The sequence below is a fragment of the Bos javanicus genome, chromosome 14 (genome assembly GCF_032452875.1).
Source record: "Bos javanicus breed banteng chromosome 14, ARS-OSU_banteng_1.0, whole genome shotgun sequence".
NCBI classification, from domain to species: Eukaryota; Metazoa; Chordata; class Mammalia; order Artiodactyla; family Bovidae; genus Bos; species Bos javanicus.
The window spans coordinates 4,058,014-4,075,236 of NC_083881.1; the positions used below are offsets into that span (position 1 = coordinate 4,058,014).

The following is a 17,223-nucleotide window of genomic DNA, read 5'->3' on the forward strand; positions in this document are numbered from 1 at the left end:
TACAGTAACATGCTTGTTTTAATGGTGTTATTAAGAGAAAAGACCTTAAACCTCAATACAGTTCTGTCGCTTAATAGTTATGCAAAATGTGGCAATAATAGCTGTTTGTAAGACAGTCATATTATTGAGTCTATAGACTCACTTCCCAGGTGGCTCAGGGGGTAAAGAATCCCCTGCTTGCCAATGCAGGAGACATAGGAGACACAGGTTCAATCCCTGGGTCGGGAAGATCCCCTGTAGATGGAAATGGCCCACTCCAGTATTCTTGCCTGGGAAGTCCCTTGGGCAGGGGAGCTCGTGGGCTACAGTCCATAAGGCTGCAAAGAGTTGGACATGACTGAGTGAACAACAACATATTATTGAAAATGAGGAAATTGAAGTGCAGAGAGGGAGTTGTTGGCCCCAATTCACTGATAAAGTTGGTGATAGGGTCTCAGAGCTGAAGGCTTCATTTTCCAATCCACATTTCATGCCGTATTCTAGGCGACGTCATGCACATGAGTGTAAACCAGGGTGCCGTCAGGAGACCCGGGTGGATGTCAGGGCCTTGGCACCCATTCCTCGCTTTGTCCTCACGGCCACTCAGTAGAAGGTATATTATCCTCGCTTTGGAGATGAACTGACTGAGGATCAAGGACGCCCAGTGTACTTGTCTGAGATCAGGCAGGAGATACATAGTGAGGGGTCAGAGGGCAGGATCTTTGTCAGTTCAGTATGACCCCTTCCTGTGCCTGTTTTCCTTGCTTAGTGGAAATTGATCTTCCTTAGACAATTTCATTTATTTATCCAGACAATCAGTTTGGATATCACTATGGATGGAGGGTCAGATAACCCAAGCCCGTCCTTGCCCAGCCAGCAAGATACAGCGACAAAGGCACCAGGCTTAGAGCTAAAGACACTTGGGTTCCGGGCGCTCTCTTGTGTGCACTCGATACAGAGCACCGAGGCCGGGCATTTGGTCCTTACTGTGCTCGTCTTCAGAGCATGAACGATGGTGCCTACACCTTGCTTGTCAGTCATACTTAATTACATCGGATAGGTGCACGTGTTTAAGTGTTACAGACTTGACGGAATTAGACGGTTATTGTTTTATTTTTTTTTCCCCTCCTGACCTCCCAGGTTCCCCATTTGAACAGGGTGGTATTTTCCTATCCAATGAGAGTGTCGAGACAAAGTATGTCCTGTGGTGTTGACTGTGTGTGTTTGCCATGATCCATCTCTGTTGTTTTTTCCCCTTTCTCTTCCTCCTAAAGGGTCTGATGGGTCCAGAAGGCAAGGATGGACCTCCTGGTTTGCAAGGTCTCCGAGTAAGTAAACTGTGTTTCTTTCCTGGTGCCCCAACTCAGCCACACCACACTCCCCATTTTAGCTGCTCACACAGAGGAGATAGTGCTGGTCTCCTGAGCTTGAGATGAATTCTGGAAGCAGATTGAAGGGTTAGCTGAGTTCGGCAGTGGCTGAGGATGGGCAGCCTCGAGCTGGGTCCTGGCTCATCTCCTGCAGACGAGTGTGTGGTTTTCCATGAGTTGTGTACATAGAAACTAACATCTCTGTGTGATCAGGGGACACTCAGTCCTGAGAGTACTGACCCAAGCTGGGGGCCAGCCAGGGCCTCCTGAAAGAGGTGATGTTTGAGCTAAGCCTTGAGGAGAAAATAAGAAAAAATAGCCATGAGATAATAGAGGTCTACCGATAGGCTCTCAGCTGCTCTTGAGTGAAGAATCCGTATGGTTTTTGAATCTCATAATTTCTTAGGAGCATGTCATTTAACCTGATGGAGCCCCCTTTTCTTTTTGTCCAGATTGTGCACACCTTACGGGTTTGACTCCTGTGTTGTAGGATAGAGGGTGTTGTGGCACACCAGAGCTGGCTGCCCATCTTGGTGCCCCACACCACCACAGACTAGGGCTGACCTTCAGCTCTGGGTCCTCAGTTCCCAGCAGGGGACCTCATGCAGAGTGAACACTCAGCTCACATTTCCTGACCTCTGGCTCTAATCTTGTAGCATCACGGTTTAAAAAAAAATTATTTTATTCAAGTCCGGTTGATACACAATGTTGTGTTAGTTTCTGCTATACAGCAAAGTGACTCAAACATACACATACGTGCACTCTTTTTTAATATTCTGTTCTATTATGGCTTATCCCAGGCTGTTGGGTATAGGTCCCTGTGCTATGCGGTAGGGCCTTCTGTTTATCCGTCCTGTACGTTTATTAGCAGTTTGCATCTGCTAATCCCAGACTTTCACTCCTCCGCTCCCCTCACCCCTTGGCAACCACAATGTCTAAATATCTGTGAGTCTGTTTTGTAGCTGCTTTATTTGTGTCATGCTTTAGATGCCACGTGTAAATGACATGAAGTGGGGCTTGTCCTTCTCTGACTTCCCTCACTTGGCACCATCATCTCTAGGCATTGTTGCATTCTCTTTTGTACTGGAGTCACAGGGCAGCCTGGCAAGAGTGTTAGTAGAGCATGTGCCAGGGGCCCAAAGGACAGCACCTGTCTCGTCCTGCATCCGCGGGTGAGCAGGGGGTGACGACCACGCATGTCCTTGGGAACCCCAGTCCTGCAGCATCACTGATGATCTCCTGACTCAAGTTGTTCCCTCCCATGGGTGCTGCTCATCGGCGGCCGATCCTGTGGACACGCTGGAGAGACAGCAGCCGATGTCAATGTGGCTGGGGTGCGGCCTCCTGTTGCGCCGCCTCTGGCTGAGTCAGGAGGGCCTGAGACAGGGTGACGACTCACTCACAGCCTTATCCCTCCTCTTGCCGTGGGTGACCTGCCTTGTCAGTGTCCATTGAAATGTTGGTCTAAAGAGCTCCTGGTTTCAGCGCTCAGGCTGCGATGGGGGAAGAGATGAGACAGTGATGAGTCCAGGGACCTGGGAACTGAGACCCTGAGACTAAAACGTGGGTTGAGGAAAGGGATCCAGGCCCTTTACTTTAGAGATTAGCAACAGGCAGACAGCATAATTCCCGGCGAGGCGAACGCCTTCATTTTGGACAAAGCTGCTGTTTTTCCACAATGAGGAGGTGAAAGGGAGGGGAGGTCGCAGCGAGGCACCCCCTTCCCCATCCACGTCTCCACCCCGTCTCATCCCGCTGCCCCCGCCGGTGGAGGCAGGGGTTGGGCACTCACTGCCTGGCTGGGTTCCCACCTTAGATGGAGGCAGAGGAGGCACTCAGTCTGTCCCACCCTGTCCTGCTCCAGCTGTGTCCACACATCCATGCTCCAGGTCTGGGTCTGCATTTCTCCTCTGTGGATAGGTTCATCAGTCCCAGGACACGAGGGAGAAAGTAGCATGCACATGTGTTCACTATCATGTGTAAAGGAGAAGACTAGCAGGAAGCTGTTACCACAGCTCCCTGATAACACCAGGAGCCCAGCCTGGTGCCCTGGGATGACCTAAAGAGGTGTAATGGGAGGAGACGGAGGCTCAAAAATTTATTTTTATATATTTTTATAAATTTATAAAAATAAATTTATATTTATAAATATAAGTTTGTATTTATATATATATATATACATTATATATAGAGTTATGATTGATCCACATTAATGTACAGCAGAGACCACCACAATATTTTAAGGCAATTATCCTCGATTTAAAACAAATAAGATTGGCCATTAGAGCAGACTGTTAAAACCAGTGATGAATGCAAAGATCAAGTCTTTTTTATGGATCTGAACAGATACCCTCTTTTGAATTGTCATGTTTTCTAAGTTAGCGGACCTGTATATTTTAATAAAGAATACTGTGCTGTCAGAAAAAGAAAAAGGAGGTGCTCAAGCCTATCTGAGGTTCTGATTTCCTCGTGCTCGTCCGAGCGAGGCACTGGGGAGAGGGCGGTCAGGGGAGCGCTCTTAGCTGGAGCTGGCAGCGCTGCAGAGCATCTGAGCCCAGAGTGTTCCAGAGTGGAGGCAGCCTGGCTCCAAGCCACTGAGGCAGTTGGACACAAGAGAGCGTCCACGAGGCTAAGTTTTCCCCCAAGAATATCCTCTTGCGCCCTGATCATCCATCTCAGAACAGACATCCTGTCACTCTCACACCAGCCTATTTTAATTTGCTGTAGAGAACTTGTGTTTTTCTTATTTGAGAATCCATTTGTTTTTGTTTTTCTTCACTAAAATGTAAGTCCATGAGAACATTATTTTTGTATTTGTAGCACTTAGAGGAGTGCCTCACATTTATAAAATTATATATATATGAAAATAAAAGCATATATGAGTGCATAAAATATGCCTAAATGTATAATGTCATCAGAAGATGAAATTTATAGATGCTTGCTCCTTGGAAAGAAAGCTATGACAAACCTAGATGGTGTAATAAAGAGCAGAGACATCACCTTGCCAACAAAGGTCCATCTAGTCAAAGCTATTATTTTTTCAGTAGTCATGTATGGATGTGAGAGTTGGACTGTAAAGAAAGCTGAGCGCTCAAGAATTGATGCTTTTGAACTGTGGTGTTGGAGAAGACTCTAGAGAGTCCCTTGGACTGCAAGGAGATCCAACCAGTCCATCCTAAAGGAAATCAACCCTGAATATTCAATGAAACGCCTGATGCCGAAGCTGAAACTCCAACACTTTGGCCACCTGATGTGAAGAGTCACCTCATTTGAAAAGACTCTGATGCTGGGAAAGAGTGAGGGCAGGAGGAGAAGGGGGTGGCAGAGAATCAAGTGGTTGGCTGGCATCACCGATGCAATGGACATGAATCTGAGCAAACTCCGGGAGAGAGTGGAGGACAGGGGATCCTGACAGGTTGCAGTTCATGGGGTCACAAAGAGTCGGATGCGACATAGCAACTCAACAATAACATAATGTCACTAGTGAGCACCAGACACAATTAGGGTCGCAAGAGTGAAAGGCTCATGGGTCACGCGTGAGTGCTGCAGTTGGGCGGCTGACACACCCAGGTGGTGTGGGCAGAGCAGGACCCAGGACTAGCCATCTGGCCATCTGGGTTCCGACCTTCCACAGGGAATTCCAGCTCTTTTTTTATCACTTTCACCACCTTTACCCATTTCACCCAGCATCTACCCCCTCTCCTCTGACAGCCACCAATCTGTTCTCTATACCTATGAGTTCAATTTTGTTTTAGATTCTGTACTATAGGTGAGATTGTAAGGTACTTGTCTTTTTCTGTCTGATGTATTTCACTTGGCATAGTGCCTTCAGGATTCATCCATGTTGTTGCAAATAGCATGGTTTCGGTCTTTTTATGATACTGTTCTATTGCGTGTATAATACCATGATACTATTCTTTGTCCATTGATACATCTTTGGGCATGTAGGGACCTTCTGTGTCTTGGCCATTGTAAATAATGCTGCGTTGAACATGAGGGTGCATATGTCTTTTCAAGTTAGTGTTTCATTTCCTTGGGATAAATACTCAGAATTGGGGTTGCTAGATCATGGATTGGTTCTTCTTCTTCTTTTTTTTAGTAACCTCCATATTGTTTCCACAGAGGCTGAACCAATTTACATTCCCACCAGCAGTGGGCTTCCCTTTTCTCCACACCCTCGCCAGCACTTGTTATTCTTTATCTTTTGGTAATAGCCATTCTAACACGTGTGACGTTACGTCTAAATTGTGGTTTTGACTTGCGCCTCCCTGATGATTAGGGATGTTGAGCGCCTTTCCATGTACCCGTTAGTCATCTGTGTATCTAGAATGTCCAGTTTTAAAGAAGAAAACGTGGTTCCTTCTGTACCTTTTACTTAGCTTTTATCTTGCTCTGTGGTCCTAGCCCCATCTGAAATAGCCTAGGTATCTTCTTTCCCCTTTGGACAAAAATGGGTCGGGGGGTGGGGGGTGGGGAGATTTGCTTAATAGAATTCCATGTTGCCAAGCATTTAAACAATGTCAAATTTGAAATGGCTAAACTGGAGACTTGTCATGGTGGAGGGAGTCTCTGAGATTGATAGTGAGAAATTTAATGTCCAGAAATTCCCTGCTCAGGTCAGGGTCACTCAGGGCTCTGTCACTGCTCCTTCCACAAGCTGGGGACAGTCTCTTTGGTTCCTTTGATCATTTTATCAATATTTTTTGGCTTCTTTCCTCTCTTACCAAGAGGTGAGACCTGAAGAAGTGATGCTATCAAGTGTGATGCTCTCTTTCTTACTAGAGATAGAGTGATCCCCAAGTGTCTTATGGTGGGTCTGATTGTGCCAGTTGCTTTAAAAACAACTTTAAAAACAGAATCTATCCATACATGTGTAGAACTCTAGTATAAGATAGGAAGGAGGTGACATTGGTTGAGTCATTGCATAGCAGGCATTTAGCTGTTTGTTCATTTGTTGTGTTTTGAACACATGTTTTGCACTTAATTCTCACAAAGATCCTATGAGGTCTGGCAGTTTCAATCCCATTCTGCAAATGAGGAAACCAAGACGTGAAGGTGTAGATTGGATTACCCAGCAGCACACAGATTGTAAATGAGGAGGCAGGGATTAAAACTCAGGTCATCCTGGATCTAAACCGTTCCTGCCATTGCTTTAGGATGGGGTATGTATGTGTGTGTGTGTCCACATACACACTGGACATTAATAGGCCTTTCAATGGAAGCTTTGGAGAGATGTGGGACCTCTTAGTGGACTTCCCTGGTGGCTCAGATGGTGAAGAATCTGCCTGCAATGCAGGAGACCCAGGTTCGATCCCTGGGTGGGAAAGATCCCCTGGAGAAGGGAATGGCAACCCACTGCAGTATTGTTGCCTGGAGAAGTCCATGGACAGAGAAGCCTAGCAGGCTGCAGTCCATGGGGTCACAGACCTCTTAGTAGCTGGCAGCACCTGTTCCGGCGGATGCACTGAGCACCCATCACTTGCATCTCTGACCGCTGCCCTTGGAGCCAATGGTCTCATGTGGCTGAATGTAGTCAGGCCCGTTAGCTCCAATTTCTGATAGATCTAAGAGAGAGAAGCACAAGAAGTCTTTTGTCAGTGGCAACCTGGGTTGAACTTGTTTTTACTTTTCGATTTTTAAAGCCTTTTTTTCTTGCCTTTCCCTGACCTACCAGATGGTAACAGCATCGTTTGGATCACAGGCTACTGTTTGATTCCTGTCATGGCGCGGAGCCAGGTTTATTTCAGGACACTCTAGGTTTTTCCTGAGCACCTGGATTCAGCTCTCACCAGTAGAAAATAATCATGTTTGACATTTGGAGGCACGGAGAACAGAAACTGAGCAAAAAGGACCATACGGCTCAGATTAGAATCACTTGCACAAGCAGTCTTTTTATCTGATAATGGTCCCTCATGCGGCCGTGTTAACTCATCCTGCCTGGGAAGGAGATGCTCTTTTGAATTTATCGACTTCTGTCTTCCACGGGCAGACAGGCGGCCTTGGAAATAGTGGTCTTGCTCAGCATCCAGACACCCAGAATAGCTTGAGAACTCTGCCCTCATTGATAAACCACAGACATTTATCCAAACAATGTGTTGGGTGGCAATTTAAAAGAGAAGAAAAATGACAGGGAATAGGCTATTGTGAATGAATGGTTCTTTATTGATGCATAGCTTGCACTGGCCAGCACTTCTCAAATCCCCACACCCAAGTATAGGTCCCGAGTGCAGAGTTGCTGCTATGTCCACCACCACTAGGGCTGCTGCCTCCACCAGTAACTTTACCATTAACACCAATAACAGAGTCATCGTCACCACCACCATCGCCATCGACACCAATAACAGTATCATTGTCACCACCATCAATACCAATAATAGTATCATCATCACCACCATCATTACCATCAATACCAATGATAGTATCATCATCACCACCCTCATTACCATCGACACCAACAACAGTATCATTGTCACCACCACCATTACCATCGACACCAATAACTATCATCACCACCACCACCATTAGCATCGGTACCAATAACTATCATCACCACCACCGTTACCATCAACACCAATAACAGAATCATCATCACCACCACCATTGTCATTGACACCAATAACAGTATCATTGTCACCACCACCATTACCATCGACACCAATAATGTTATCATCACCACCACTGTTACCATCGACACCAATAACAGTACCATCGTCACCACCAGCATTACCATCGGTACCAATAACTATCATCACCACCACCATTACCATCAACACCAATAACAGAATCATTGTCACCACCAATACCAATGATAGTATCATCATCACCACCCTCATTACCATCGACACCAACAACAGTATCATTGTCACCACCATCAATACCAATGATAGTATCATCATCACCACCCTCATTACCATCGACACCAACAACAGTATCATTGTCACCACCACCATTACCATCGACACCAATAACTATCATCACCACCACCACCATTAGCATCGGTACCAATAACTATCATCACCACCACCGTTACCATCAACACCAATAACAGAATCATCGTCACCACCACCATTGTCATTGACACCAATAACAGTATCCTTGTCACCACCATCAATATCAATAGTATCATCATCACCACCATCATTACCATCGACACCAATAACAGTATCATTGTCACCACCACCATTACCATCAATACCAAAAACTATCATCATCACCACCACCATTGCCATCAACACCAGTAACAGTATCATCGTCACCACCATCAATACCATCAACACCAGTAACAGAATCATCACCACCCTCATTACCATCGACACCAATAACAGTATCATTGTCACCACCACCATTACCATCGACACCAATAACTATCATCACCACCACCACCATTAGCATCGGTACCAATAACTATCATCACCACCACCGTTACCATCAACACCAATAACAGAATCATCATCACCACCACCATTGTCATTGACACCAATAACAGTATCATTGTCACCACCACCATTACCATCGACACCAATAATGTTATCATCACCACCACTGTTACCATCGACACCAATAACAGTACCATCGTCACCACCAGCATTACCATCGGTACCAATAACTATCATCACCACCACCATTACCATCAACACCAATAACAGAATCATTGTCACCACCAATACCAATGATAGTATCATCATCACCACCCTCATTACCATCGACACCAACAACAGTATCATTGTCACCACCATCAATACCAATGATAGTATCATCATCACCACCCTCATTACCATCGACACCAACAACAGTATCATTGTCACCACCACCATTACCATCGACACCAATAACTATCATCACCACCACCACCATTAGCATCGGTACCAATAACTATCATCACCACCACCGTTACCATCAACACCAATAACAGAATCATCGTCACCACCACCATTGTCATTGACACCAATAACAGTATCCTTGTCACCACCATCAATATCAATAGTATCATCATCACCACCATCATTACCATCGACACCAATAACAGTATCATTGTCACCACCACCATTACCATCAATACCAAAAACTATCATCATCACCACCACCATTGCCATCAACACCAGTAACAGTATCATCGTCACCACCATCAATACCATCAACACCAGTAACAGAATCATCACCACCCTCATTACCATCAACACCAATAACAGTATCATTGTCACCACCACCATTACCATCGACACCAATAACTATCATCACCACCACCACCATTAGCATCGGTACCAATAACTATCATCACCACCACCGTTACCATCAACACCAATAACAGAATCATCGTCACCACCACCATTGTCATTGACACCAATAACAGCATCATTGTCACCACCACCGTTTCCAGCACCACCATCATCAGCATTACCACCACCATCACCACCACCATCAACGCCATCACTACCATATTCACCACCACCCACCCCCACCATCATGACCACCATCATTCCCACCATCACCACCCTCATCACCTCTACCATCAACACCATCACCAGCATATTCACCACCATCACAGTCACTGCCACCACCATGACCAGTGTCATCACCAGCACCTCCACCATCACCACTGTGTACTTCTTAATGTCAGATCCTGTGCTGCGCACTCTGTGGACATTATCTTAGTCTTTGCAGTGCTCTTCAGAGGTAGTGGTTTTGAAGCCGGACCGCTTGACACGTGGTCTCTCACCCACTTAAGGACTCAAAAGGGCCAGAATTCTTCTATTAGCATTTCTTCTTCATCAGAGTCACTGTCATCTTCCTTCTCATCCTCATAACTATCTATTATATTTGCATGATGCTCTGTTATGCTTTTTAAATCATTTTCTCAAATATTGAATTATTTCTTCTACTATTGTCTTTACACATAATTACAATAATTATAATTTTCCGCATGAAGAAACTAAGACTCAGCAAGTTAAATGGTTTGCCTGTCCTCATCTATGTTAGGTTTAGAACTCTTTTTCTTACAATATTGCAGAGGAAGGGGGTTGGGAAAAGAAAAGATCAAAGACCTCTTTGATTGTGGTGAGTGGCCGAGTTCTCATAGCCGCTTACTTAGAGCTCCATGCCCCACCCCTGGCGATTCTAACTCATGAGTTCTTCTTGAATGACACCTGGGAATCTGTCTCAAATATGTTTTTGCCCTATTTTGCCAGTATTTCTCATTATAGCTGGGACTTCATGAAAGAGGAGATAGTGGAGTGGGGTGGGACTTTGACCAGTTGAGATGGAGCGTGGGTCCTACAGACAGAGGTGGCTTGGCGGGCCAAGTCCTTGGGATCTTTGGGGCCAAGCTAAGCAGCCCATGTGAGCTGTGGCTTAGGGCTGGGAGCAGGGCCACCGGACGCCAGACTGAAAGAGCAGGTCAGAGGGCTGGGCTGGCACAGTCTGCGGTCGTAAAGACACCTTCCCTCTGGGGGTGGGCAGTGCGTGGGGACAAACAGGAGTGTGCAGGAGCAGAGAGGGAGGGGCCAGAGTTTAAGGAAGAGGGGAGACGCTGATGTCATCTAGCTTCCGTAATCCAGCAGACTGTTAGAGACGCTTCATCCCAATGATCTCATTGTCAGAGCCCTGGGAAGGCCCTGCACACAGCGCTGGGGCCGGATCTTAACCTCATCAGGTTCTAGCTGGGTCCCCGGTGAGACTTGACTCTGAACCTCAGTGTCCCCGCCTCCCAGTAGGACTGAGAGTGCCTGCATCCTGGAGCGAGGGGATTCCTGCAGAGTGGAGACATAAGGAAAATACGGGAAACCCCCGAAGAGGGTTTGACACAGAGGAGGTGCTCGAGGAATGTGGTTCTGATTCAGAGTCATGCCTTCCTTTTCATTTCTCATTGCAATGCTGTGCCCTTGTGAGGATAACTGTAAGGAAGGAAGCAGATGAGCAGGCCTTCCATCGTCTGTGTACACGTATGATAGGGTACATGCTGTGTGTCGTGAGGACTCGCCAGCACGCACCTCACCCCTGTCCAGACAGGTAGACTCCGAGGCTTAGTGATCACACCCCCAAGGGATGACCGGCTGGGGTCATGCAGAGTAGCACGGATCCTGACGGCAGAAGCGCAGAAATGGTCCATGTGACCTGCCTGCCCAGGGTCGAGATGCACCACCTTTCATCCTCGTGCTGAAAGGTCTGTAACTGTGAGAAAGAGTGGAGCTGCTCCCCACGTGCTGACCCAGGAGGCGTCTGGGTTAAATCGTCAAGCGAAATAAAGTGGAGTTTATCAGCGGATTGAATGTTATGCCATATTTCTAAAGAAAAAAAGGGATAGAGGGGGAGGATGTGTGTGCATGTGTGGGCGCATTTGTGTGTGTGTGTGTGTGTGTGTGTGTGTGTGTGCGCGTGCCTGTGCAAAGCTTGCCTAAACATAAAATGCCTCTGGAAAGCAACCAACATCTGGTAGGATTAGTTGTTGTCAAGGAAAGGGAATGAGTGTCATGGGGACAGGACAAGGGCATTTTTCTCAGGTAAACTGTGTGGTACTTTTTAAAATGTGGGGCCATGTGTTTCCAAAGTCATCTGCATTGCAGCGCTGACATCCAAAGGGGAGGCTCCCTGGCCCCAGACTTCCCCGACCCCCACCCCACACTGCCTCCTTGCAGGGTGTCTCGAGACGGACAGTCTGTTATCAGGGGGGTTCCTCCAGACGTGTCATTAGACGGGCTCTGGGCGAGGGCTGCCTGTTAATCCTGGCTTCTTCTTTTTGTCCTCAGGGAAAGAGAGGTGAGGCGGGTCCTCCTGGAGTCCCTGGCTTGCTGGGGCAGCAGGTAACTACTGTCTTCCTATCCTCTTCCTTAGCCACACTGCTTTCTCTGATTAAGGAAATGATAGGGTAGCAGTTCTCAGGTTGTAACCAGACTCTTGCATGAGTCTGAGCAATACTCATCAGAGCATTAAAAACAATGTGCAGCGGGTCCCTCGCCCTCCCTGCATCCCACCTCAGTGCTGGGAGAACAGCTATTCAGTCTCCTGGGGCGTGGGGATTAGGCCTGAAGGAGAGCAGACCTCCTCCCCCGGCCCCAGGCTGGTCCAGCTCCCTACTCCCCCGTGGTCTCACGTGTGCCACCCCTGTGATCCCCCGTGGATCCCTCCAGCCGCCCCGGCAGGTGGGCAGGCTCAAGGTCACCCTCCCCATTTCAGACCAGGTCGGGGTGCGACTCCCCAATACATGGACTCGCTTGGGGTCACGTGCTGTTCAGGAGGGCCCTGCCCCTATCCCAGGCCACCTGGGCCCTGACCCCTCTCAGTCCCCCTTTTCTATAAATTCAGAGTCACTGTGACACCCTCACCCTCCTCCCAACACACACACTTCAGTGTGGACAGAACAGGCACTCAGCACTGGTGGTGATCACACCCCACTTTGTGATCTCTTTGCTAATTGCACCAAAGCTCGCCACTGACCCCCAGCCCCAGCCTTCCTGGAATTAAGGTCGGTAAATTCCTGGGAAGCACTGGGGGGGGTCACAGTTAGGGAGGCGGAGATTAGGAGCTTAGGGTCCCAGCCGCGGCCACTTGCTGGCTGCGGCATCTTGAACAAGTCCCTTTACCTTCTGAACTTCTGCTTCATCATTTGTCGCAAATGCCAATAAAAACAAAACAGGGTGATGATTTCAGCAGAAGATGTGGGGATGTGGCCCAAGTGCTGGGGTCCCAGTGAGAGCACAGGGAGCCCTGGGCGGGGTGCTGTCCCATCTTTCTGGCTTGGTGGCCACAGCAGGCGGGCGGGATCAATACAGGCTTGTTTGCCGGCTTCCCACTGCAGTAAAGGCTTGGCTCTGGCGCCCACTTGTTCCTGGGCACATCTCCTCCACACCCAAGTCTGTGATGGTAGCCACTGTCCTTTAATATCTGGTAGGCACCCACCCAGGGCACGCTGCTGACCATGCTTCCAAATGGGCTTTTCCCGCTCTGAATATGAAGTGTGTGCCGGGCACCCCACACGTGAATCTCAGGCTTTATTCCAGCCCCTCACATGCCAATCAGGCTGTAACACAGGATAAGGGGCTGTAAAACCAGCCATTATTCATGGTCTTCTAAAGATTCCACACTCACTGTGACATTTTGATGTTAGTAGTGCAAGATAAAGAGTGTTTTTGCATTTGTTTTATGACCTTGTTTCTTGCGAGCAAAGCTTGTGTATTTCAAAAATTCACCATAAATACGGCTCCATCAAAATACTTTAAGTTACAGATTTTTTTCCCTATCACTGTTTTCTTGGCTACCCTGAAAAATATATTTCTTTCTTTCATTTTAAATTCTGAAGCCCTTTTCCCTTCAACAAAATCTTTCCTGAGTGCCAGGCCTTGAGTTGGATGCTATAGACACAAATAGGGCAGGGATTTTGCCAGAAATGGGGCACCCTGATATACTCGGGGATCTCCGTGGTTCAGAACCAGAGGGTGTAGTGTATGATAGGTACCACCTGGCTCCCTGCATTGGATCACCACCACACAGATGCAGAGCTGCATTCAAGCCCACCATGCCCACTTCAAGAGCAGTGTTTCCCTGCTGGATCCCTGCCCAGCTCGTAATTCACTCTTCCTAACTTACACGCACGCTCACCTGCCCTGGGCCTGGCCACAGTTTTGTGCTGCTTGCCATCTGTGTGTTTGCTCATCGATTCATCCAGCAGGTGTTCACCTAACCCCCACCGTGTGCGGGTGCGGCCCTGGGAAGGGGAACCTCGCGGCCCCTGTCCAAGCCCAGAGGAGCCAGATGTGATGGAGGCAGGGAGAGATGCTGATAGAGGGACGATCCTCTGAGCTAAGGCCTGGGAGGGGCGTAGTCAGAGCTCTGGTTCTGGGGGACGGGGCGTCAGCCTCTCGGGCCCAGAGGAGGGTCCCTGAGCTGATCTGGAAAATCTGGGTTGATTCTGTCACAGCAGAAAGGAAGTTCCTGGGCTTCCTGGTCTGATGAGAAGGCTGAGGGTCCGTCCGTTCAGTTTCTGCTCCTGTCAGACGCTCTCCCTGTGTCAGTATACAGTCGCATCTGCTCTTTACAGCCACCTGTGAGAAGGCTTATCCCATTTCCAATCGAAAGAAATGGAGAAGTGAAAATGAAAGTGTCAGTTTCTCAGTCCTGTCCGACCCTCTGCGACCCCGTGGACTGTAGCTCACCAGGCTCCTCTCTGTGGGATTCTCCAGGCAAGCATACTGCAGTGGGCAGCCCATCCCTCCTCCAGGGGATCTTCCCGACCCAGGGATCGAACCAGGATCTCCTGCATTGCAGGTGGCTTCTTTACCATCTGAGCCAGTAGGGAAGGCCCCAACAGAAATGGAGCTTAGAGTTGAGTTAGCTTTGCTGTAACAGGAAGAGCCAGCCTCAGGGTGAGCCAGGCCCCAGGGCAGCTGGCCTTCTGGAAGATGCTTTTGGTGCCTCTTTTTTCAGGATGAAAACGGTCATCCTGGAATGTTTTAGACTCAAGATACACATTCTAGTGGTGACTCCTGTGTACTGGCAGCCTTTTAGGAAAAGTGGGAAATTGTGTCTGGTCTGGACGACTGTTTATGCGAAGGTATTGAGGTCAGCATGGCTGGCAGACCCTTGAGTGGGTGGGAACACAGCCAGGGGAGGGGCCGACCCCAGAGGACTGAGCTGGGTTTCTCAACCCAGAAACCCCCTCCCCTGAGGGGGGAACAATCCCTGTGCCCTTGGAGCTGTGTCCTGGAGGAAGACTTTCCATCATGGAGGAGGACTCACGATCACGAATAACCTCTGAAAACAAACATTTGCAAGTTGTTCAGGAAGTGTGACTAAGTGCTAATTATGCAAGGGATTTTCATGCATCTTCAGATTCCATCCAATTTCATAAATCTACTCCAGTTGGAACAAGGTGGTTATTAGGAATAGTTATTTGCTTTTCTGTTATCATTAATGCTAATTAGGTTAATTGGTTATTTACACGTCACCACTGCAATCACTGAGCATGTTGGTGTGTGGTCACCATCGTATCAAGAAGGATAAAACATCCCATTAATAATAATTAGACTTATTGGTTAATTGATAGAGTCATTACTCAGTTGTTTTTATCCATAATAATTAAAACAGGGATTTTGTTGTTAACATTTAGATCTATTGGCTAATTTGTCACTCTCTTTAATAATTAGGTGAATTGGTTATTTAGATATTGGCTTCCCTGGTGGCTCAGATGGTAAAGAATCTGTCCAGATTCTATAGAACCCCAGAACCCGGGGTTTTATCCCTAGGTCGGGACAATCCCTCAGAGAAAAGAATGGCATGTCACTCCTGTATTCTCGCCTAGAGAGTCCCATGGACAGAGGAACCTGGAGGGCTATAGTCCATGGGTTCTCAAAGACTTGGGCATGACTGAGCGAGTAGCATTTTCACATTGATGATAAAAAGAGAAGAGCGTGAGCTGAGTTGGTTTCACACACCTTCGTTCATCGGCTGGCATGAGGCCCCTCCTGGTTTTATCATCACCCTCTGCCTCTATATTTAATCCTGCAGCCTCCACTCCCCGAGCTCCTGGGCACCTCTGCCTGGTGCCTCAAACACTCGCCAAGAACACTCAGCCGGTGTCCGCTCCACCCAGACACACTCACCCTGCTGCGTCCTCACCGCAGTGCAGGGCGCCATCACGGATCCCTTCGTTCTGGTGACTCCAGGCTCTTGCCCCTTCGCTCCACACACCCGACTTGCTATGAAGTTTTGTTAACTTCTCCTTCCAAATGCTATTCCAGCCAAGTCAGACCAGCTCTTGTGTTGCTTCTCCACTGCTAAAGCCAGGTCCCGGGCACTTCCCAGCAGCTCCCCCTCCCACCACTGTGTCCCCCCGCTTCCCGGAGCCCTGTCTCCCACCCCACAACCCCATTCCACTCCTTCACACTGACTGTCGGTCCTGGCAACACATGGAGGTCTGCCTGTTCTCAGGCCCTGAACCTAGTGTTCTTCCTTCTCTGGACTTCCTCAGCTCTCAGCTTAGATGTGACCCCTGCTGCAGGGCCTTCCTTGACCAGCCCCAGCTAGGATGGCCCCTCAGGTACAGGCACAATGATTTCATCACCAGGGCTTCCAGTCCCCAGAATGGACCCTTCACTTGCTCCATTTGTTGTCTCCGTCATCCCAGCCCCCCACCAGCCTCTAAGAGTGCCGTCAAGGGAACTGGTAACCTGGTTTTACAACGAGCTTTCCAGGTGGTTCTGTGGCAGATTCAGGATCCATTGCACGTGAGGGCTGTGTGACCTCAGGTGGGGCCCTTAGCTTCTCTGGGCCTCAGTTTTCCATATTGTCAAATAAGGAGGTTTAATTTCTAGTTGTTCAGTTGCTCAGTCATGTCCAACTCTTTGAGACCCACAGGGAGCCCGCCAGGCTCCTCCGTCCATGGGGTTCTCCAGGCAAGAATACTGCAGTGGGTTGCCTTTGCCTTCTCCATTAGTTTACAGTAGAGGATCACTAAAACTCAGCCCACTCGCACAGGCTGTGAGCCTGAGACAAGCAGTCATCAGCCCACAGGGACTTCTGCAGGACGTGGAGGAGGAAGGGGGGACAGGTTCAGACTAACGAGCTGGCCGGGAGGCCCGTTTCCTGGAGCGGCTACTTTGAAGGAGGCCAGGGTACTCCAGGGGGTGTCGCGTCACAGGAGGGATGGAAGCCAGGTGTGTCTGGTTTGCTGTTGGAGGGAGAGCTGCGTGTGGTGGGAAGGGGCCTCGGATGAGCTCCGCGGGGCTGAGGTCGCTGTGAGAACCTCAGAGGTCAGGGAGAGGTGGGTCCTGGGAGTGCCACCTGCAGGACTGCTGCTTTGCCCGGAGGTGAGCAGAGCTGAGCTGGAGCAGACGTGGAGAGAAGTGAGGTCACCAGCCACGTTTGGTGCCTCCATCGCCCATCC

At 48.6% G+C, this 17,223-nt stretch overlaps 1 protein-coding gene across 3 annotated transcripts in view; it reads left to right on the top strand.

The window, feature by feature from the left end:
• The window catches only part of COL22A1 (collagen type XXII alpha 1 chain), a 225,838-nt gene that overhangs the window by 103,090 nt on the left and 105,525 nt on the right, over window positions 1–17,223 (top strand). For all 3 annotated transcript variants that reach the window (XM_061438524.1, XM_061438526.1, XM_061438525.1), the window contains 2 exons: window positions 1,254–1,307; window positions 12,092–12,145. In XM_061438524.1, the coding sequence (XP_061294508.1) occupies window positions 1,254–1,307; window positions 12,092–12,145 (108 nt within the window). The remainder of the gene's footprint in view (window positions 1–1,253; window positions 1,308–12,091; window positions 12,146–17,223) is intronic.